This window comes from Bombus pyrosoma, linkage group LG12 (assembly GCF_014825855.1).
Source record: "Bombus pyrosoma isolate SC7728 linkage group LG12, ASM1482585v1, whole genome shotgun sequence".
Lineage (NCBI taxonomy): Eukaryota > Metazoa > Arthropoda > Insecta > Hymenoptera > Apidae > Bombus > Bombus pyrosoma.
This window is the reverse complement of record NC_057781.1, coordinates 8,735,658-8,758,492: the sequence shown is the minus strand read 5'-3', so window position 1 is coordinate 8,758,492 and position 22,835 is coordinate 8,735,658. Positions and strand designations below refer to the sequence as shown.

Here is a 22,835-nt window from a genome sequence, read left to right as displayed (position 1 = left end):
CATTTTTTCTTCTCCTTTTTCTGTCGCCTTTGGATCGACGCTGATTCAAGGTGACCAAAATTAATATTCTTCGTGTTTAGATTTTTTTCCTCGGTCGAGCGGAGCGACAACAATTTTAACAGACGATAAATCACGGCACACTCGACGAGATTAAGCGATAGTAAAATATTCCTTCACGGCGGCTGAATTATGCGCGTTCTAAGTGAATCACGGTGTACAGGCGTTAAAGCGCTATGGAATCGTTAAGTTTACTTTATTAGCAGCGTTAAAGCGTCGTAACGCCGCTACCCTCAAAGACGCTACACCATTTTACGGCGCCAAAATAGTTGACAACTAGAATGTTTCGAGAAATAAGTTTCACTTTATATCGCCTTTAACCGAGTCTTATTAACAAAGGGATACAAATCACAAACGTTATCATAACTAGCTATTGTTTCAAATTGAAAAAGAAAAAGAAAAAAAGATTATCTAATTCTAATGTATTTCTATCTGAACTGTTTATCTTCGAATTGGTTCCTATCTATGTATAGTTTATTTAAAGATCACCACTAAATCATAATTTATTTCATCATAACTTATGTAAATTAATTCCTCGTCGTAGACAAAATATTTTCTTCAAATTTATTACTTGTGTAAGTATACCTGTTCTTTCTTCTTTCTTGAATTTTTATAAATTATCATCAATTTATCTTTCATCGATCTACAACGATCCGTTGCATTCTTGTACGAAAAACGAAAAATATCGAGAAATCTCTAATATTTCTATAGGTTTGACGCTTGTCATCTCATCGCGTTCCATTTCTGGGCCATCTTGTTATTTCTACGGGATCTGTGGTTTCTACACTCACAGATTGCCCCACTACGATACCATTGTTCATGATGAGGATCTTATTGCTCGTACGAGTTACCAATTGCCCATTGCCTGCCTTACATCTTTCTACTGTCTTATAGAATGACGTAATTTTACGTCAACCAGATATAGGTCATGAGAAGACGTAATTGTACGTGAGCGCCTGTGAATATAATGTAAAACAAACTAAAGGAACTAGAACAGAAATTGAATTAACGACATAGAATGGAAGAACCGAATTAAAAATCAAAATGGTCGCGTAAAATGGAGATTAAACGTTAGATTAATAAAATAAAACAATAGGTCAGGCAATACGAAATAACATACGTTGCGTTATGTATCGGATTTATAAAACGAAATAAAAAAAAACTGGATGAGAAGTTAAGTTAACGGGACAAAGTGAAAGAGTTAGATTGAATAAAAAAAAAAGAGAGAAGATTTATACGCGGCAAGCGAAAGCGTGCGTGAAAATAAATCGTAACGAAATATGGACGATTCCGTTCGTCCAACTATAAACGTAATCGTAAATGATCGTTACAAAGTTATGCAACGAAGGAACCTTTGAGAGCAGCAGACCTGTCCTCACCGATCGGCCGCTTGTTCACGCAACAGTCGCAAGAATCGACGCCACTTTCACCCACGATCTTGCGATTTCTTTCAGTTTCACGAGACGCGGTTAATTACAACGCCACAGTAAAATGAAACGATATCCTTCAATTTAATCGCTATACCTTTCTTTAAATATCAATCAACAACTCTGATCGATTTCTTCCAGCTCGAATACTTTCTTCAGCAGATACCGTACCAAACTGTTAAATTATGTTAAGCTGTACGTAGCTGTATGTAGCTCTGCAACGTCTTTCTTTTATCTCTATCTCTTTTTTCTATTAGAACACCTAAGGTATTAAGGATCACCATAAAGTTACAGGAAATTCTCTTCTCTCTTAAAACAGAAATTTTATTACGATTTCTATCCGATTATCGATCCAATTATGTTTTTCTATCGTCAAGATATCATCTCAAGTTTGAAGAAACTATGGAGAAATTCTTATTGACACGCATGATCTCACGTCTCAACGTTAATGTTAAACGTCTTCTTAAAATATTACAGAACCTTCTTGTTTGTTCAAATCACAGATAAATCGAAATATAAATATATTGCAGAAATTAATAAATCGTAACAGGATTGACAAGATCACGAGAAATCCTCAAGGATATCCTTGGCTCGTCGTTAGCCCATCTTTTCGTCGAAGATCTTAATTAGAAATTGTAAATTCTCTTTTGCTCTCTCTGGCTCGATATTCTCATTCTCTTCAAACTGGGCGTATACTTCTACGAACTGTTATACGCATGTACATATGATATCGCATAATCCGAGTAACCATTGAACTAGGTCAGCCGGTATATGGCGAACAAATTGAGTTTGCATCGTGCAAAATCGAAGGACCTCCGTTCCATTAAGGATTCGTCCACACTGGATGCAAAGCATAGTACGTTAGCGCTGAGTTAAACATTGGCCAAGATTTTGCTTCGTTAACTGTCCGCCTCTATCACCGTCTGTTCTTGAAATAAATTTTGTGAAAGCGTCCTTCGAAATTATATGCGTCGAATGAAAAGATATCCTCTTTTGCACGATCGATTTATTAATAGCGATATTTCATTGGTATTAGCAGATTCTCTATTAAGACGCTATCAAATTTACTGACAGGGATAGTGATTTTTACGAATTACGAGTCACCTGGTCCAGAAGGTTTGATACGAAATTATAAAATTTAAGAGAAATGTAGTCTGTAATTTATCAGCTTGTTGATATTCTAATATTGGTTGGTAAATTAACATGCAAGAGGGCGAAGGTATAACGTGAACCAAACCAGAGGAGAGAAATACTTGGAATTTCCTAGAAATACCTCCCTCTATAATTGGCCAGATAAGGTCACGTTCCGTGACCACTTACTGACAAGACAGCACTGTACATATTTCAAAATAATAAAAGATATATATATAATCATTAGACTGTAGATATTTTATAAAATTGACATAAATGCATTTACATAGATATTATAAGGAATAATTTATTTTCGGTGTCTCAAGTATTTTTGTATATTCCGTGCTTTGTTTGGTATCTTTATTACCTTTTATTTCCTATAAACGTCCACAGACTAATTGTTATTGTGCTGGTCGGAGGCGCAACGCTAATAATTTCTATAGTCGCAATCACGCGATTGTTCTACATATTTACATCTTTAAATTACCTACGAATGCGTAACAATCCGTTGTCTAATTATATGTAATCAAAGCCACGCAACTTATAGTTATTTTAATTGCTCTAATCGTGTGCTAAATCGTACCAACTCCTCCCACGCGAAGATAAATCTACCTGGACAAACCTTAGTTCCCTTAGAAGCCTTAAAACACTCGCTGGAAGTATACTTTAACTTATTCTTACGTCTGTGCCCGTATCTTTAAACCCATATGTAACATATGTGCATATGTTAATAGTAACTTTCTCCTGCTTTGTCGTCTCATGTGGCAAAGGCATTTATTCTGCTTTTCGTTTAAATAAACAAACATGCACCGCAGGCAGGACGAATACGAGATGTGGGAAAGGAGAGAAGGAGAATGACGAGGGCGGTGGAGCATCTCGAACGAACTACAAGCGAAGAATGGACTGGACTTTCGCTTGTAAGCACGGTCACCCAGTGTATCGGCAGATGGAATAATTGCATCGAAACGCGAGAAACGTGGAATCAGATTCCAGTTCTAGAAACCTGAACGAGTAGCTGAACAAACGGTAAACAGCAAGTGAACCCTTTCAGGAATGTTAGCATCTCGGAACGCGTTATGCCCGTAAAAAATTGGAACGACGATAAGAGGCTGTCTGAGGAGGGAATTCTCGTATAACAACAACAACAGCGAGAGATTTTTTTGCATCGGCCACTGGTTACATGGTAGTAGAACTTTTTTGGGACGTAAATATCTTCGTGAAATTTCTAAAATTTTGCATTCCGATGCCTCTGATGTGGCAGATGCTATGCTGCGCGCCAAAAACGATTACATCGTCAAAGATGATCACAGAGGTTGTATAACATACGATAAACGAAACAAACGAGTGAAATAAAAAAATTACATTTGTATTCAGGACTATCTACGTGCCAAGAAGGTCCAGTGACCCCGCGTAACTAGCAGTCAGCCTGAAAAAGAAGTCACAGAAATCACTTACTTTTATCATCGTTAGACGAGAATGTCAGGCTTCTGGAAGAAGATTCTGGAGATAGGCAAGGAACTAATTGTAAGCCGAAGGTAGATGTATGATAGTATACGACAGATCAGGTGAAAAAATAACGTATATAGACGAACAAAAATAAGGATATATGTTTAACTTGTAGCGCCAGGTGTAAGAGAAGATATATATGTATGGGGTGGGAGTGTGAATAGATGTTTGCAAGCTCTAAGATCCACACGGAAATGAATGGTAGTTGCGTATACGTATACGTAAGTCAATTCCTTTTTCCAGGCTGTCAAGTCGAAAAAATAAATAAATATTTTGTTCTTTTTGAGACACGAACGCAGAATTGAACATTCTGAAAGGACGACAAATTATTAGTGGCAACTTATTAAAGCGGTGGCCTAACGGAAAGTGATAGCCTGATCCTTCCTTTTTCCTTTTTTTTTCGTTCCGTTTCCTCGATCTTGGTTTCGTTGCTGTCTGAGGTGAGGCTACAAGAAATCATCGTGTAGGATAGTTATTAGCTGAGAAATAACGAATGGCAATTGAATTTCGAAGGGATCCAGACGAGGCGCTCGACTCGACCCACATTCCATCGCAGGTGCAAGGACACCACCAAGTGGGTCACAAAAGATCGGACGCTGATGTTTTCGTCCTCCTTTGTAGGATTTTTATGGTTAACAACGGTGTATTTACGGCTGACTTCGAAGGCTGACGACGAAGATGAGATTTGCTAAAGATGACGGTATACTTCGTGGATCGTTTCTAATTCGCAACATGCTAAATACAGTATCTAATCTTTTTACGCTGCAGAAAATAATTTCGTAAGAAGGTTGATTATTTCTTTCCGTTTATATAAACTATGGCCTCTGAAGCTTCGATACGTAAACGTTAATCTAAGGGCTCGATATTGCGGATTAGGAGATTACAAATGTTTATGCAATTTCATATTTTCATAAACGTAACTAAAGAGATCGAACATAGATACAAGTTTTTGTCACTTATTATGTGTAGATATTATAACGAGTGATTTATCTCGGATATTTCATATATTTCTGCAGATTCTATGCTCCTTCAAATTTCGTCTAATGACTAGTAATAGAATTAATTAGAGAGAGACAGATTTCTATAAAATAGTATACGTTAGCTGGGAACATGATTTTTTGCAATTCGAATGAATCGAAATTAAATTCACACTTTCGACTTTGAATTTCCAAATTAAGATATACATTGGAATTTTTAAGGCGTAATGCAAACATTGATACAGAATGCTGCAGACGGTTGATCGTTATTTAACAGCATCAACTTAAATATGTAAAAGAGAAACACGTGCCTACGAGTAGACGTTTCTTTCGTCACTTCGTAACATCTTTTTCTCTCATTTGCATTAAAAACAGACTTCTAAAATCCGTACGAAATCTCGTTTAATCCTTTGCAATAAATTTCAGAACACGATAGATAGATCAGACGATATCTTCATTAAAGTTTCCCCCCTTTCGATCTCTTACGTAATGCGCGACTCGTCTGGAATTCTATTAAAATTTGGTAACGTTAGAATGAAAGTACGCTATATTGGCATATTATACGAAATATACAGTCGAATAGAGAAACAAGTCCCATTTATTTCGATTAATCGACGTCGCTTCATATTACAAGGAAAATAATAGATGCACAACGTTCTTTTCTTTTATATTATTTTATCGAATTACGTACGACCCATCTTGTTCTATTATTACAAAATTATTCCTTATAAAACGAAAGAAACTTCTGCGACGACCTAATATGTCTGTTTCATAAGAATACAAAATGAATTTTATTTCCAACTTGGACTGAAATTTCAGTGGGCCGAAAGTCGAAGTTTGTTACGTAGACTAAAGTATCCTGCGCGTAATTTTCATCTCGAAGTTAACGAGATTCAAAATTAAACATTCAAAACGAGAAAATACAGACGAAAGAGATGCGAGTATAAATTCGAATACCTACGTTTAAAATGCAAAGTTTAAAGAGTCGAATTTCTCCAATTTACACGTTCGATGTTAAATATTTCAGTAAAAATATCCAAATACGCACATGCGAGGCGAAACAGTGAAATTGAAATTTCTAAATTCGCCAACGATCCAGACTGATTGAAATTCAATGTCAAGATGAACTGTACGCGTCAGGCTTCCCCCTCAAATCTTCAAGAATGCACCGATGCACCAAACAAGATCCACGTCCGCTATGTTTTTCTACGTCGTCTGCGTGAGTGGTGCGACAAAAACTTCACGATAGACGTTACAACTATTAATAAACCGCGGCGAAGAAACGCAAAAACACGTTGGACGAAGGACGAAGGATGGAATTTCTCAGAAAAATGATCTTAACTGACCGTGGGGCAGAAAAAAGGTATCGGTGGACATTTCGATCATGACATTTTCCGCGTGTCATAACTCGTTATGTTAAAAAAAAAAAAAAGGAAGGAAAAATAAAAAACCGCGTAGGATGAGAATCACTCGAATTAATTCAGCTGGCGTTTATCGATGGAACAATGAGGAACGGTTTTGAACCTTGAAAAATACCAGCTGGTATTTCTAACGTTCAAACGGAGTTGCTTTAACGTTGCACGATTGACGTAGAGCCTCCTTTTTGTTTCAGTTGGTACACTTGGCGGCAGATTATTACAATTTCTCTGGCGCTATTCGGCTCACGCGCAAGAATAGATCGCTCTCTAAAAACTGCTTTCGTTCTCGGAAAAGAATGTCCTCGGCCTATATAACGTTCAAGGATCGATGTTTTGGGATCGATTCTGCTTCTTCGGGAATATTAGACGTACACTGGGTATCATCGCGATATTTTCTGATTTTCATTGTCTTACGTTGCTTGCAGAAGAGAACTGTAGGAGGAGACTCGGGAACTTTAAACGTATACATATACAGATAAAGTAGGATCAAAGAACATTGCTAACCGATTTATCTTTTTCTTATTTATTTATTTATTTTTTTTTTTTAGAAAAATGAACTGTAAGAGGTAATTTAGAAAAGTGAAGTACACGTGCCTGAGACAAATATAATGGAAAATTGTTAACGACTCTCTTTAACTTTTTCGAACTGTTGCACTTTTAAATGTTAAATATCTGGTTGCGATTTCATTTTTAAGATTAATATATTGTCTATATTTGGATATGTAAATGCACAAGCAAGGCGTAGAGTTTCTGTACCATCCAGGCAAGATTGTTTGCTGATAATCGTACGAGGGACAGATTAAGCTTAACGAAATCACGAGCAATTACTTAATTGGCAGAATAACCTTGATTGCACGGGCCTTGTTTTTGTCTTTCCTGCCGCTGCACGTACAGAAAATCACGCGATTCCATATTAAATGAAAAAAGAGAAATGAAGCATAATGACGACCTTCAAATGTTGAAAACTCCTCCAATTACGAGACAATCACGAATGTAACGCAACGCGTTCGACCTCGATCTAAAATCTAAAATATTGTACAACGATTCCAGCATTTTGGCACTCATGCGGATTATACAATTCTTATACACGTAATTTCCCATATTTGTAACATCGGATTTGCCTTCGTTCATAAAACATATCCATTGAAACGTTGGAATGATTCCAGTAGAATTTGTATTCCTCGTGAAGGATGAACCACGTCTTCATACAACTCGAGAAGCTGTTACTCGAACGATCTTAATTATCGTCTTTAACGTGCGTTAACTGGCAGATTGTAGCAAACCCTGTCTTGTACGGTTCGATGGCATAAAGAAGAGTAATCGCTCGTAACATCACTTTCACCATTGGTAAACGAGCGATGAAACTAACTAATGAGACTTCATATTCTATAGTAGCTCATGCTATGTACGTATAGCGAGATAGCAAATTATAGCATCAAATAGCGAGGTGAATTAAAGATCGTACATTTTACAAGAAGGACTAATGACTCACGCGATGTGACTGAAATTTTAGACGCTCGCTATCTTAAGTTCTTGCCAATTTGTTTTCAACGTGTAAGCTTTGACGCCGAAGCGATTTTATAAACATTGTAGTTACTTTTCTAAATACGATTTCATGTACATTATTCCATATGAATAACAAATATAGAATTGCGAACTAGTATCACAGATAATGTTATTTAATCTTCTGATGGTGCAATAAAATAACAAAGAATGTAAACCGATCGATTTAGAGAACAATTTTGCTGTATTTTCAGTGTCGAATAGAAATAACATGGCTTCGATCTTTCATACAAAATAAATACTAATACTTTCGTAAGAAATAAATGAATAATTTCCTATCTAGCTAAATTGTCTAATGATTGTCTATCTAATTAAATCTAGCATTATTTATACATTACTATACATACTAAAGAGTTGAGATTCGGCAGCAAGTCATAATACAAAATTAATTCACGATCCGATATATTCGTTGCGTAACAAAATTTCTAGCAATCTATACGTCTTTCTCCGAACAGATTTTTCAGATAGTCAACGTCCCAAATATAGCAGTACCTATTGTCTTCCTCCACTTTGTTCCTCGAAACCACTTTGAAATCGTGAAACTCTGTATAGCCGAGTCAAGCGACAAACAAGCGAAACAAGAAAATTTCACTTTGAAATTGTACAGAGGTATGTAGGTTGCCTTTGACTGAATGTTGAAATTGCTCGAAAAAAGGCTGGCTTTATGGGCCAACGAGCTACGTTTCTTCGCTCAAGATATTAATTTCAAAGCAGGAGAATTGACCTTTATAGACGAGGCACTTTCAATGTGGCTGATCACGAACGCTCGTGTTCTACTGTTCTCCACTCTCAGACCATGGTTACGATATAGTCCGATCGTTCTCCTTCTATCTCTGCTAGTTCACGAATAGCGACTATCTGATCGTCGAATTTATTTAGAAACGAATTTTGAAACTCATTTCCCACGATTAATAATTAAATTTAATTAGTCTGGATTCTCGGTAGAAAATTAATTGCGAGCCAGGAACGAGAGATCGTACCGTGGAATTGGAAATTTTACTCTTAAGTATTTTCCACTGAGCTTCTTTATCAATTTTATTACTCGCCGATTCATTTTAGAAATGAATTTCCACGATTTTCAATCAAATTCCATTCCATTCCATTTTTGATTAAGCGTCCATTTGTCTGGACGCTTAATCAAAAATTCAAAAATATGCGAGATGTAAAACTGAGTATTAAAAAATAATTCTCTGAGCTGGTATAATATAAAATAAAAATATCTACATTTAATTACTCGTTGATCTACAAGTTTCTGCATGAATGCTTCGCAAGCTGAGAATTAAAAATAAAATAATACCTGGAAGTACGAAAAGGCAACGGAAACTACATCGATAACTTGATCGGTGGTTAATTAAATTAATTAATTAACTAAATCGATCGGTAACTTCAATTTCAACCAACGGAGACTGTAAAGTAGAAAGTGATCGAGGAACAATTCGACAAAGCAATCTAATCTATCCCCGATAATCTCAATTTCCTGTCTGGTAAATCCAATCTTTAACGATGATCATCCTCCTTAATAGTCCCCTCTTCCTCCTCAAAATTACCCAGTTCCAACCGACGATGGTTAATTTTACGTTCGATTCAACATCACGGCGTACTTGTTCCAAGCCGTAGACGAAAACCACGAAACGAGATGATACGATAGAAAGTATGAAAAGACGGAAGCGGTGACACTGCTGCAACTAGACACACGGTGAGCCTCGCAATCAGATTTTCATCGTGGCCCCGAGCATATTGAATCGACAGGAAAAAGGTCTAGTATCCTTTCTAATCGGACCCACCAGGCACAATAGGAGAGTGTTTCAAGACGAGATTAAAGTCTGCAACTCGGTTCGACTCGTGATCGCGACTGAATAAACGATCGAAAAAATTAAATATTGTAGCTTTATAAAACCTACCTCTATAAACGGAAGTACATCCTGAATGGAGAGGTTGTTTTCTTTCCTTTTTTTTTCGTGGTGAATGGCAATACATTTTTCTTTTTTTTTTTTTTTTTTTTGAAGTCAGACAAATCTTACGAATCATGTACAGTTACGTAATAGCAAATTTGCTAATTTAATTTAGCTTCGTACGAGAAGATCGATCGTAGAAAAATCGATGACTTGATAAACGGATCGTTTCACATTTATTATCCTTAATTTCGTGTTCTATCGTGTCTTTCTTCCCCAACACCCCCTTTGCGATATATTACGAACGTATTACGCCCTCGAATGTTACGCCTACGCAATGCCCCTACGAGAATAGAAAAAAGGAAGAGAAGGAGGAACGCAGTTAACATATAACACGAGGGTCATTCGAGAAATCTTTGAACACGGCAATTCTATATTTATAACTGATCCACGCACGCACGTACTGTTATTATAGCGATACGATAAAATCGATTCGGAATTGCAAACTACCCACCAGATCCGCCCCCCTTCCAATGTAAATACAGATGTGCGAGTAACAAGATACAACGCTCGATACTATTGCTTTCATGAAGAATTTAGGTCAAAATGCGCACTGAGAAACAAATTTGTCTTTCTGCGTGCGATTTCTTTCAATAAGATATTTTTCAGCCAGGGATTCTTATTTTCAGTAATATTATAATAGATCGTTATCGCTTCGTTAGAAATGATGTTTGATGACGTTATCTCTATCTCGATCTGAAATTTGAATTTTTTATTCAAATTGCTATATTGCTAATTGCTATATTCTGACCGTGTCTTGCCCTCGCACGTGGTTCTTGCTCTTACGGAAATCAGAAGATCAGATTAAAGAAACCTGACCAACCTTAACGGAACACCTTTCCCACGCGTCGTTCATTCACAAAATACGAACTTCAAGATACCAACACGGAAAACACGAATTCTATTTGTTGAAACGAAACTTGGCTTATCGTTTGCTGTAACAACAACAAATTATAGACAGTGGGAAAAATCAGTGTCATCTGGTTGTTATAATCACGGATAACGTCGTCAAACGGCTATTATTATGATAATGAGTGGATCCCAAAAGGAAATTAGTTAAAATTAGGTAAAATTAGAAGCGAAAACAGCTAAAAACAATCCACCTGTTGTAATGAAATTACGGCTGCTGATATCGAACATGACACTTGAGCAATAGATAAGAGATAAAGGACAAGAGTTTGCAGCAAATTCGTATCAGAAGTTTCCTTCGAAACTTGCTATTATCCGTAGCTCGTATCTTTCACACGTTACATGGAGCGACGAACTTGGAAACGCGTTGTAATTACATTCAGGAGTTAAGAGACACGAACAAACGACGTGCAACGTTTGATACCTTTTTTTCAAATAAATTTGTTATATTCTTTTCGAAAACGGTTGTGTGTAAGAAACGTAGCGTCCTATCAAACGTGTACATTTCGCAAAAGATATAAATCGTATAGAGATATCGTAATCGTTGATAATAAATCGAATTTAACAATGGAAACTTTCCATCCTCTGTGTATTCTGTGTATTTCTGTGTTATCAGCCGGTTGTTCTTATCGAGAGTTGCAAGAAATGCCAAAGCAATCGTAATAAGCGGATTCCGCTGTAACTGGAATTCTACCCTAAGTAGTTCAAGTTCGTTATATCTCGATCGTTGCTTTTTCCCCTCGCTTAACTGATCCGCCCCAATAATTCAACTACTAAACTTCCGTAGAAGTAAAATCAAAGTTTCAACGGTCGATTCTACCCCCGTGCAGCCAGCGAGAACAGGGTGGTTATGGGGCCGTTTATTCCGCGCGGACTGTTCTAAAAATAGGAAGACAGAGAGCGTTGGTGAATCGCGTGTACGACTAAGTCAGAGAAGGGGATAGCTAACGTATAAGAGAGAGAGAAAGAGAGAGAGAGAGAGAGCAAGGGAAATAGAGGGTGGTAATCCGATGACGAGGAAACAGAGACGATGAAGGGTCAGGGCAAGGGTGAGCGAAGGGTAGGAGAATGGGTGGGTGGAAGACTCAGCCAGCCACGAACGATTGAAATACTCGGCTGCGAGGGTGTAAAGGGGCGTCAGCAGTGACGTGGTGACGATAGCGAATAGTGGGGGTAGCCCGGCGATGCGATATGGAGTATAGCGATGGCTTCGAGCCAACTTCCTGGCATGACTCACATCAATCCCTAGAGAAGATTACGTTTGTTACGGAAAACACGTTGTTCGTCCATACGTAACCATATTATTTATTTGAACTCTTTGAAGGAGCATCAAACTGACCGCAGCAATCTCTTAAATGTTAATATCTTTCGAAAATGTCACGATTAAAAAGCGTAATAACATTAGACACAAGTGAAATTAGACGTCTTATCGTTGTTCAATATGAGACGAGAAATAGAAGAAAAAGTTATTAAACGCGTGATTGGGAGATAAGAAATAGGAGAAACATAGGAGGATCAAGGCAAGGAATAATTATTTCTCTTATGTTTCGTTTATATCTGTTCAGAGTGTATTTACAAGCGTCGGAGAAGACAGATGATATTGGAAAATGTTTTGAAATTTGCGAGAGAAATATCGTACACGTACGTGGCCTCGGTTAAACAAAAGCTCGATGCATATGTATAAGTCTCAAAAGGTTTATTCAGATGGAAATGAAACACTGTCTTCGTATTTCTTTCACTATATCTAGAACTCTGTCTGTTATTCGTTTTATAATATACATGTGTCAGTACGATGCGCAGATATTACAGACTTTTTAATCATTCGAAAATAATATCGTAGAGTCTTCTATCACTTTACGAATTCGTCATTGAGAGTTTGGCAGCGTTCTATAATTTTATTGTATCGATAAATAATACGAGATGATAATCTGATTTTCTGGATTAATTTTTCTATTGATATATTTTACCTATAATCCGACTAAAATATGCTACACGTTTATTTATTTAATAATGCGCTTTTATCGCTAATAAACAGTTGGGAGCGATTGAAAATTGTATACAAGAGAATGAAGCTTTGTAATCACGAGATCATCTTCGTCGTTAGTAGCGATGGTAGCGGAGGTGGTGCTGGAAAATTCTTGCAACCATGCGCCAACGAGGATGGCCCCGTAGGTGGTGAACGTGGTAGTGATATCAACATGGTAGCAGAACATTGATTCTCAACTTGCTACTTTGTACTTTACCGAGTGGATACAACTATCAATTCACTTTTATTACTCATTTCATTACTGTACGAATTGATGAAAAACTAGCAATTTACTAATTTTAAACGAAATGAAATTCCTTTTATAAATCAAGTAATATAAACTTAATTAAGAAAATAATCTCTATTATATTCGGCTATCTCGCGTGAAATTATGCAGGCGAAACTAAAAATAAGACGAAACGATATTAAACGAATTAAAACAAATTAAAAAAATTAACTTACACGCTTACTAATTATGTTATAATTATTAAGTTAATATATGATCGATTAGAGTAAATAATTAATATTGTTAAATATTGATCGCTAAGAATTATTTATAATTTGGCTCGTAAACGACCTACTAAATTATTTGAACATCGATACGGAGAATAAGGGATTAACGAGAGCACTCGAAATACTTGGTATCTCGGATTTAATCTAATTCGCGAAGAAGCATCGGATTATTCCATTAGCATTATAAGTACCTCTTATTTCTCTGCGCTACGTTTCAGTTGAAAGCTGATGTTTAAATGCCTAGCCCTATTGAAAGCTACCTGTTACGTATATCGTTCGGATAAACGATAAACGCAGAGAAAAAAAGGAAGGGAAGAGACAATCGAAGAGAACGAGATTTCCTACCGAAGGATAATTCTTTTCAGTCGTGATACGATATTGAACACAGACTAACAGAAGCCCTTCTTAACCTAGTATGCAAATAGAATCTGCAAATGTAATCTATAATCTCGGTCGTACTATTCGCCCGTGTGATTCTCTGAATACCTTCGAATAATATTAAACAGGCTCGTGACTAAGAATCGTCACGATGGGACTCTACCAAAAAAATGTCCATTGGCAAAGAATTATTGCTTAGAAAAAACTTAGTCACAGAATTTATGTATAGAGAATTTATGTCTAGAAGAAGGTTGCAGAAATTAGAGAGACGTTAGAATCTCAAATTCTCAATTTCTCAAATTCTTTAACTTTCAAATTACTAAATTTTTCAATTCGCAAATTTTCAAATTTTTTACTTCAACAAAATTTGGATAATCTCAGTCGTTGAATCTCGAAATCTTTTAGTTCTTAAATCTCGGAAATTTTTGGTTTCACAAATTTTTCGGTTCACGAATTGTCAAATTTTTGGAATTCTCAAACGATCGAACATCTGAATCTCCGATTGCTCGAACTTTCAAAGTTGATCTAATTTCTTCTTGAAGGAAATTGTCTGCAAAAATCTACGAATTACGTACACTTAACATAGCAAAGACTAAAAGTTTATGTGCGAAACGTTACGATCCATAGCACGCCTGGTTCGTAAAGGTAATTTGACAAATTACCGCTCGGTAATGACCCGATTCGCTGGCTTCGCTCTAACAGCTTGTTAACAAAGTTGCATTTTCAAACCGACCGAATCGGCTTCGTGAAAATCATAAATAAGGCATTTCCATTAAATTCTGAAAAGACGTGAAAAGATGTGCCTTTGTTTTTCAATTTCATTTCTACGAAACAACTTTTAAATTCACTTTCCATAATAATTATTTCATTTTCGAATCTTCAAATGATCATTCAAATGTTTAAGCATTCAAATTTTTAAAATCATTTTAAATCATATTTTTAAATTTATAATTATCTCTTAGAAATTCGTTGATTTATAATTATGATGAACTACGAGTAATTTAAAGAAGCTGATAGTTTTCTTATAAATGCACGACAGTATATAAATTAGTAGAATAATAGTATATACAATAGATTAGTTCATTTATAAAAAAAATTATCAACTTTTCTGTATACTTATAATCGTCGATTTCAATACGTTAGTCTTTCTATACAGGAATATATATGTATATATAAATACAGCGTCGGACTAAATTCCATGACGTCATCAAGCGCCAAGGAGAAGGAATTCTACCAAGAAAGGTAAAGGAATTTGAGAATCACTGCAACAGAGATAGCCACTAATGGGCAAAATAGTGGTGGTGGCACCGATAGTGGGGATAAGGGGTTGTGGAGGTTGCTCGTCAGTGGTGGTACGCAGAGGCAACGTGCTAGCCGTGTGAGGGGAAGCAGCCATGAATGAAAGTAGCGCGTATCGATTTACCCGCGCCGCCCTAGATAAAATATGGTAAATAGTGAGCCGAAATCGGCTACGAACGAAGAACGTCATCGCGCATAACGCCACTTTTTTGTCCAGCTATCAAGTATTTTCCTATTCGATTATACATATACGCCACAGTTCGAATTTTAATACGTATCATACATACGAACATAGCAAAATCATCCATGGGAAAAGTGTAGAACAGAACCGGATCATGATAGAAAAAAATAAATAGCAGATTCTTTTGCAAGAATACCCAGGGCGAACCTCTTAATGCATATTCCGCAAGTTAAACAGATTGTTAGTATAAGGATACGAAGAAGAATTTTATATAATTGTTGAATTCCTGCATAAAAGAATATCGTTCGATTCATATTGAACGGTCGCTATTACTCTGCCAGTATGAACGATACGTCCATATTTAAGCTACTTTTACTTCTGAATAATTTACATGGTTCGCGTAGTACACAGGAATTACGTATCACGTTAAAGTCATACGTCATACGTGTGCTACATACATCACACACACGCAGCACTGTAATAAAAAGTAATTCAAGGTGGACGCTCATGACTGCAAGCAAATGCGACCAACTTTTACGCAGTTGACAAATTGACCGATAGTAATCGTTAAACTGGCTACGAATTTTCATGTCCCAATCTCGCTCTCGTTTCAACAAAGGGAAAGATTCAAGAAAAACTTCAACAAAGAAAGGGAAATTCATGTGTATTAACAACTTTTTCATAATTCTTCCAAACTTAAGAAATTTTTGGATGATCGAAAAGCACAAATATAACCTGAAACGGTAACTATTTTATTCTTACTTCGATATTAATATAACTACCGATATAACTTTATAAAATCGTAAAAAGGTTTGCATTATTTTAATCGAGCATAAAGTCGAACCATACATAGATTGTAAAGCGAAATGGAAATTTGCAAAACGTTTTACTAGACTCAGGAAATGTGGACTTCGATGTAACACAGATCAATGGAACGATCGCAGCGCTATACGTACTTATGTCACTACCTAAAATTATTGTCCTGGGGTGCCGCCATTACCCATTCATGCGATTTGTCCGAGTTCCTTGCGCGTCAATGGCACCGAAATCTACCATTCAAAAGAACGCCCAGCCCCTTTACGATAACTTACAACATCGAGCTCCGACTATTGCTCGAATTCAACGAAAATTATAGACAGAAACACACCATCCCTGAATCACTGATCTCGTGAAACACTTCCTAGATGCCCCTGTACGTTATGTGATGCACCAACAGATTGCAGATGCATCCTACCACACGATCTACATATAATTACTAACCATAAAAAGTTTCTTTAAATTAGCTAACCTAAAATACCATGAATTTTTATAATCTAGAGATTAACTAAATACCTTTTTAGAACACATTTTTTCGCTAAATCTGTCAACATGACATTTGAAACGTCACTGTGACATCCATCGAAAAGCAAACTAATCAACGTCGATCTTAGATATCGAAACATTCTATTAATCGTTTAATGAAGCTTGTATACCTGTTATATTTGCAATGTAGCATCGAATCGCGAAAAAGAAAAGCACCTAACGAAATAAAACGCAACCCTTGTTACGAAATCTGGCAAGCAACGGCATACAGGGACGAAGGATGAAAAATCACAAGATGTTCGCGTACCTGGGTCATGACAGGGGTGGTATCTTCATGTTCCCATGGAGGTTCAACACAGTTGATCGTCAATGCGGTAATATATCCCGGTGTCGTCGGACGAAAACGATGCCACTGCAATGGTTCGCCACCACTTCCACGCCATAACACGTCAGAAACGCGCGACGAGTTACTCACATGACATGTCGCATCGGCAGGACTAAACCGATGAACCGTTTGATATGCGGTTCGATTGACGTTCGACACGCGACACGAGAAAAATTTGCGCGACCGGAGTGCGGCGAGCACGTTTTCGTTTACAAGGTAAAACCGACTGTCCCTCCAGCAGCCCCGCGTTAGACGGTGGCTGCGGGATTGTTGGGGGTTGGGAACGACCGAACGGGAACAAGGAAGAGGTTAAACAAAGAAAGGCATAGCGCGAGTGAGATAGACAATAAATAATTTGGGGGTGTGACGCGCCGCGGCGCCACATTCGAATCTCGCTCGCGTAATCATCCAATAATTTGAAAAATATTGTTATTAGACTACGGATTTTTACACATTTATAGGGAACTTAATAAAGCAAAAATATACGGAATGTGTATAATACGCAAAAGAATGTAGTATGCGAGGTTTTATTTTTTTAGCATCTATGGTATTATCTTTCTCACTTTGATAAACTACCGCGTATTGTGTTTGCAATGATTTATCAACCTCTCGATATATATTTAGAAAAGTTTAAAAATAGATATAATTTATTTGTTATATGAATGAAACAAAACGAACTCAAATATTATTTTTATCGTTATCGTTTCGTAAAAAATAAATAGCAGCACGATAGAAAAATTTGTTATCTACAGAATACGAAAAATCATGCGATAGCGAAACAGTTGTTTGTGTGCATTTGTCTTATCTATACAAATTCCCAGGTATATAAACGATACACGGTGTCTAAAACATGCGTGTTGTGTCAAAATCATTGTGCTATATCGAGTAAATGTATTCCTTGAAAGATATCAAGGCGAATATTAAAAGTTTCTTTTGAAATCGTCATTCAATAATTCTATAGATTTCAAAGATACACATAATATAAATGATATAGTAAGTATCAATAATAAACGCCAAAGATTTTATTGATTGAGTTTATTAAATCGAGTTTATTTAGATCACATACAATGATGGTTATGTAATAACAATCCAACTATTTACTTAATAAGAAGAAATTTAATATATCATCAAAACCTCTTAAAAAGATTTATAAACTGATTATCATTTGAATATGTATTAAAAATCAATCCTGTTATCGATTTATTACGATTGTAAAAGCATCCATATTGTCATATAATTTTTTTATTTGCAATTTTCTTTTCATTCACAATATTAAAGTTTTTAGGATCATTATTTTACTTCATATTCTTGTTTACAGAATTTTAATTAGAAAATATTTTTAAATCGATATCACTACAATATCATCAGTCGATAAAAGGATATCTGAATTCATCTTACTACTATTGATTTTTCCATTCGATTAGATAATCAAAATGAAAGTATGGAAAGTTACGTTGCCAGTTGCCGTAAAACCGACGGAGACCAAGAATTAGGCTCCAAATAACGCCTCTATCACTTTTTAAACACATTTTTGCTTTTCATAAAAGACTATCTTGCACCATGATTAAAAAATAAATAATAGATAAAAAATTACATGACATTTCTTTGTAGATACATACAAGGTAAACAATTTTTTTTATATAATCTTTACATCTCTTTATGTTTCATTTTTGTAACTTTTTCACATATTCTCGAAACTAATAATACTCGAATCTTAAAGTTGCGCGTTCCAAGCGTCCGCTTTATATTGGAATCCAACATGTCTCGTTACTCGTTATCCCTCTCAGTCACTGAAATGTCAAGTTTATATTCGCGTATGCAACTCGTATACAAACATTCCTAGTCTCGTAAACCGCTGTAATTCTCGAATGAACGTTTGTCAGCTTCCTCGAACTTCGAGGCTCGAAGTTAATAACCATTCATCCGTTTAATCACCAGATTATTACATAACAACTATTTTTCTCTTTACTTCTTATCATGTTTCCACAAAATAGATTTTTCCCATTAAAATATCTCGAAAAATACATCCTTCAATTCAATAAAACAATAATTTGTAATTGAAAATCAAATATTTTTCAGTTGAAAAGAATTTATAGAATATGTGCACCGAAAGATTAAAGCCTGGTACAAACAAGCGACGCAATCTTATTGCAACGATAATACTATGCAATACAATTTGATAACTTCATCATACATATTTTTAAGGATGCAGTACACGCATTCACACAATTCTGTTATTAAATATGTTGAATGTCGTACTATTCAAATTAATCCACGTGTACCACCGAAGATACGTTCCGTCAATTGTTTTACATGCGCTAGAAATATTGACGTCTGACAGCCGTTCATGGCGGCATGAAACGTGTTAAAACTATAAAGTTGCCAAGTGCCGAATCGTAGTGTCCCCACTGTAAAATCGTAACAGCATCATGTAATTCATCCTCATGAAACTTACATATAGCACTTGCAAAGTACAACGATCGCTCGAGGTAATCAAAGATGAAGGAGATTCGCGACATAAAATATCTACGATTGTCTTTGCTAGGCGTAATTGTACTGTAATAGTTACAACGGCGATTTAATGCGTTAGTATACGAAGCCGCCTCGTTATGTGTACGAAAGGAAATCAATGTTCACACTACTGAAGCACGCGGTGATTGTGTGTAAAAATGAAATGGGGCATTGGGTGAAAGTACTCTTGGCTTGGAGGTCTTATATCAGATCAGTCTGCAAACAGCCGTGCAGGATGTGGATGGCGATGCTGCTTTGCTCCTAATGATCAGATCTTTTTGCTACTTAGACTCCGACGGTGTTTCTTCTTTTTGTTAAATTATTCGAGATTTTCCAAGCATTATGCTACCGGAGTCATAAAATCAGTGATAATTTAGTGTTTGGTGTTTTATAAAAATTGGTGGAAAGTTTTTCTTTTTAAATAGTTAGAAAGAAACGTGTTCGTTTTTGCAGAATGTCGCAGATTATATGGATATGGTGTTTGATTGTGTCAGTGGCAGATTTGACATTGGCCCTTGAAAATGGTCTGGTAAAAACACCACCCATGGGCTGGCTTGCCTGGGAACGATTCAGGTGTAACACAGACTGCAAAAATGATCCAGATAATTGTATCAGGTATGCTCTTTTTTGTTTCTTTCTACACATTTTTTTTAATTGAATTTCGCAAGACTGTTTCAGTTGATATTTCTGAGTATGTTATACATTGGAGCATTATCTACTCTCTATCTGAATGATATTTAACATTATAATGTGATTCTTAAAGATAAAGTGAAACTTCATTAGCATCTTTGTTATATACCTTTATGTCTACAGATTAATATTACAAATTCTAATTGTTAATGGTAGCAAGAAAAAATATGAAATATGATTTATAAGTATCTTACGAATTCTTTTTGGATTGCAAATATACAAACTTTGAAACTTTTCTTTTTGTTTTAATGTTGTTTTTAATATGAAATATTATTCATTATTTATGTAAATATAATGTAATAATACTTTTGCATTTTGAAATGCTTTTGGTCGCAAAAAACATATGTCAAAAAAATTTTATTGGAATTTTTAGCTTTTTTGTATTTATAGACATACCTTATGAAGAACTTTTAATTTAATATACATTTAAATTGTTTTGTCGTGTAATGTGTTTATTTATAATATCAAATACACTTTCAAAGTTGTATATTTTTTCTTAAATCTATAGTAATTTGTTTCTTATTATATTCACTATTAAACTATTCAACGTCAATAATAATAGAATATTTAAAAAAAGATAAATATCATATTGAAAATGTTCAAAGATGGAAATACTGAAATCATGAAATTATAGTTACTCAATTCACAAGATACCAATTAGAATAAATTGCATGATATTAAATATGATTCATCAATATCTGACCTTAAGAATGATTCTTAATAACTTAACTTAGAGCTATGTTATAGCCATTATATAAATCTGTATTCTAGTCCAAGGAGTTTTATTAGTAACAAAAGATTAATATATTACAAGTGAAGCATATTTTAAGATATAATGAATTGCAAATTACAATTTAACAGAAATGAATCTGTTTAAAATTATGAGGAATATATTTTTATACTTTATAGTGATCGGCTCTTTCGTACAATGGCAGACATTGTTGTAGCAGAAGGCTATGCAGAAGTTGGATATGAATATATCAATGTTGATGATTGCTGGCTGGAGAAAGATAGAAGTGTTAATGGTCAGCTAGTGCCAGATAGGCAAAGATTCCCGTATGGTATGAAAAATCTTGCAAATTATGTAAGTTTTAATATACCATTCAACTTTTTGCCACAAGAATTACAAACTTATTGTTATGTATTTCTGTTATATAGATTCATTCAAAAGGTCTTAAGTTTGGCATTTATGAGGATTTTGGTAACTACACGTGTGCTGGATATCCTGGAATACTGGGGTACTTAGAAACTGATGCTCTTACTTTTGCATCATGGGATGTTGATTATGTAAAATTAGATGGATGTTATTCACATCCTTCAGAGATGGATAGAGGTATAATTAAAACATCAATAATTACATGTTTATTGAAAGAGATCTAACTTTATAATTCATGAAAAATTATAGGATATCCTGAATTTGGATTCTATTTAAACCAAACTGGTCGACCAATGGTATATTCCTGCAGTTGGCCAGTTTATCAAATTTATGCTGGCATGCAGGTTAGTACTGATATAATATCATTGTAGACTGAAAGCTATAAAATTCTAAGTTGCACAAAATTTTAGCCAAATTTCACTGCTATAACAGAACATTGTAATTTATGGAGAAATTTTGATGATATACAAGATTCGTGGAATAGTTTAGAGACCATAATAGATTATTATGGAAATAATCAAGATGCAATTGTACCAAATGCTGGTCCTGGCCATTGGAATGATCCTGATATGTTAATTATTGGAAATTTTGGACTAAGTTATGAGCAGAGCAAAACGCAAATGGCGTTATGGGCAATATTAGCGGCGCCTCTATTAATGTCCGTTGATCTACGAACAATTAGGCCCGAGTACAAAGCTATTTTACAAAATAGGAAAATCATTGCTGTAGATCAAGACCCGTTAGGTATACAGGGTCGACGAATTTATAAAGTTAGTAAATTTATTTCTTATGTGAATAATTAACACCAAACTCGAATGTATGTGAACTTTATTATAATTTCAGCACAAAGGTATTGAAATTTGGGCAAGACCTATAACTCCCGTTTATCAGAATTACTACTCTTACGCCATAGCGTTCGTAAACAGAAGAACGGATGGTACGCCGTCTGATGTGTCCGTTACATTAAAAGAACTCGGATTACAATATCCTGGAGGATACAATGTAGAGGTATGTAATTAAAAACTTAATACAAATTTTCGCTTGACCGTTTGTAATAAAATGTTAAAGGTAACTTCATTCATATTTGTAGGATCTATATGAAGATGTGAATTATGGCATTTTAACGCCGCAAACAAAAATAAAAGTCAAAGTTAATCCTTCCGGAGTTGTGATATTACGGTGCGATTTACATTTAGAGGATATTTTCTCCACAAATCAATTTTCGCAATTTACGCCGTCAAATCAATTGTTCAAAGTTAGACAGAACTCATTTAAATAATACGAACTAAGTGTTAACGAATTTAATCTGTAATTTACTTCTCTTTTTGTAATATTTGATAAAAGAACGTTACCATACTTTGTTAAGAAAGTAGGAAATAAAGAATTTTGTAATCTGTAATACTCTATGATTTGTTAAACAACGTGATATAGATTATTTAGAAAATATATGATTA

The 22,835-nt window shown here is 35.3% G+C and overlaps 2 protein-coding genes across 11 annotated transcripts in view; one reads left to right on the top strand and one right to left on the bottom strand.

The window, feature by feature from the left end:
- Positions 1–17,662, bottom strand: part of LOC122573696 — a 46,241-nt gene extending 28,579 nt beyond the window's left edge. For 5 of the 6 annotated variants that reach the window (XR_006318800.1, XR_006318798.1, XM_043740416.1 and 2 more), the window contains exon 1: positions 16,947–17,662. The gene's annotated coding sequence lies outside the window, so the exon portion shown is untranslated. Of the gene's footprint in view, positions 1–3,977; positions 4,042–16,946 lie in introns of all 6 variants that reach the window. The other variant, XM_043740418.1, reaches the window with a different exon arrangement.
- Positions 16,034–22,780, top strand: LOC122573707 (alpha-N-acetylgalactosaminidase). 5 transcript variants are annotated; one of them, XM_043740462.1, is made up of 9 exons: positions 17,902–18,017; positions 18,343–18,646; positions 19,989–20,150; positions 21,135–21,309; positions 21,384–21,558; positions 21,631–21,725; positions 21,792–22,151; positions 22,225–22,389; positions 22,472–22,780. In XM_043740462.1, exons 3-9 carry the CDS (start codon positions 19,990–19,992, stop codon positions 22,658–22,660), a joined length of 1,320 nt encoding a protein of 439 aa, XP_043596397.1. In that variant the 5' UTR covers positions 17,902–18,017; positions 18,343–18,646; position 19,989; the 3' UTR covers positions 22,661–22,780. The 5 variants fall into 5 exon arrangements, with proteins under 5 accessions (XP_043596393.1, XP_043596394.1, XP_043596397.1 ...); XM_043740458.1 differs by lacking the exons at positions 17,902–18,017; positions 18,343–18,646 and adding an exon at positions 16,034–16,080; XM_043740459.1 differs by lacking the exon at positions 18,343–18,646 and having other exon boundaries at positions 17,862–18,017.
- The last annotated feature ends 55 nt before the right edge of the window (positions 22,781–22,835 follow it).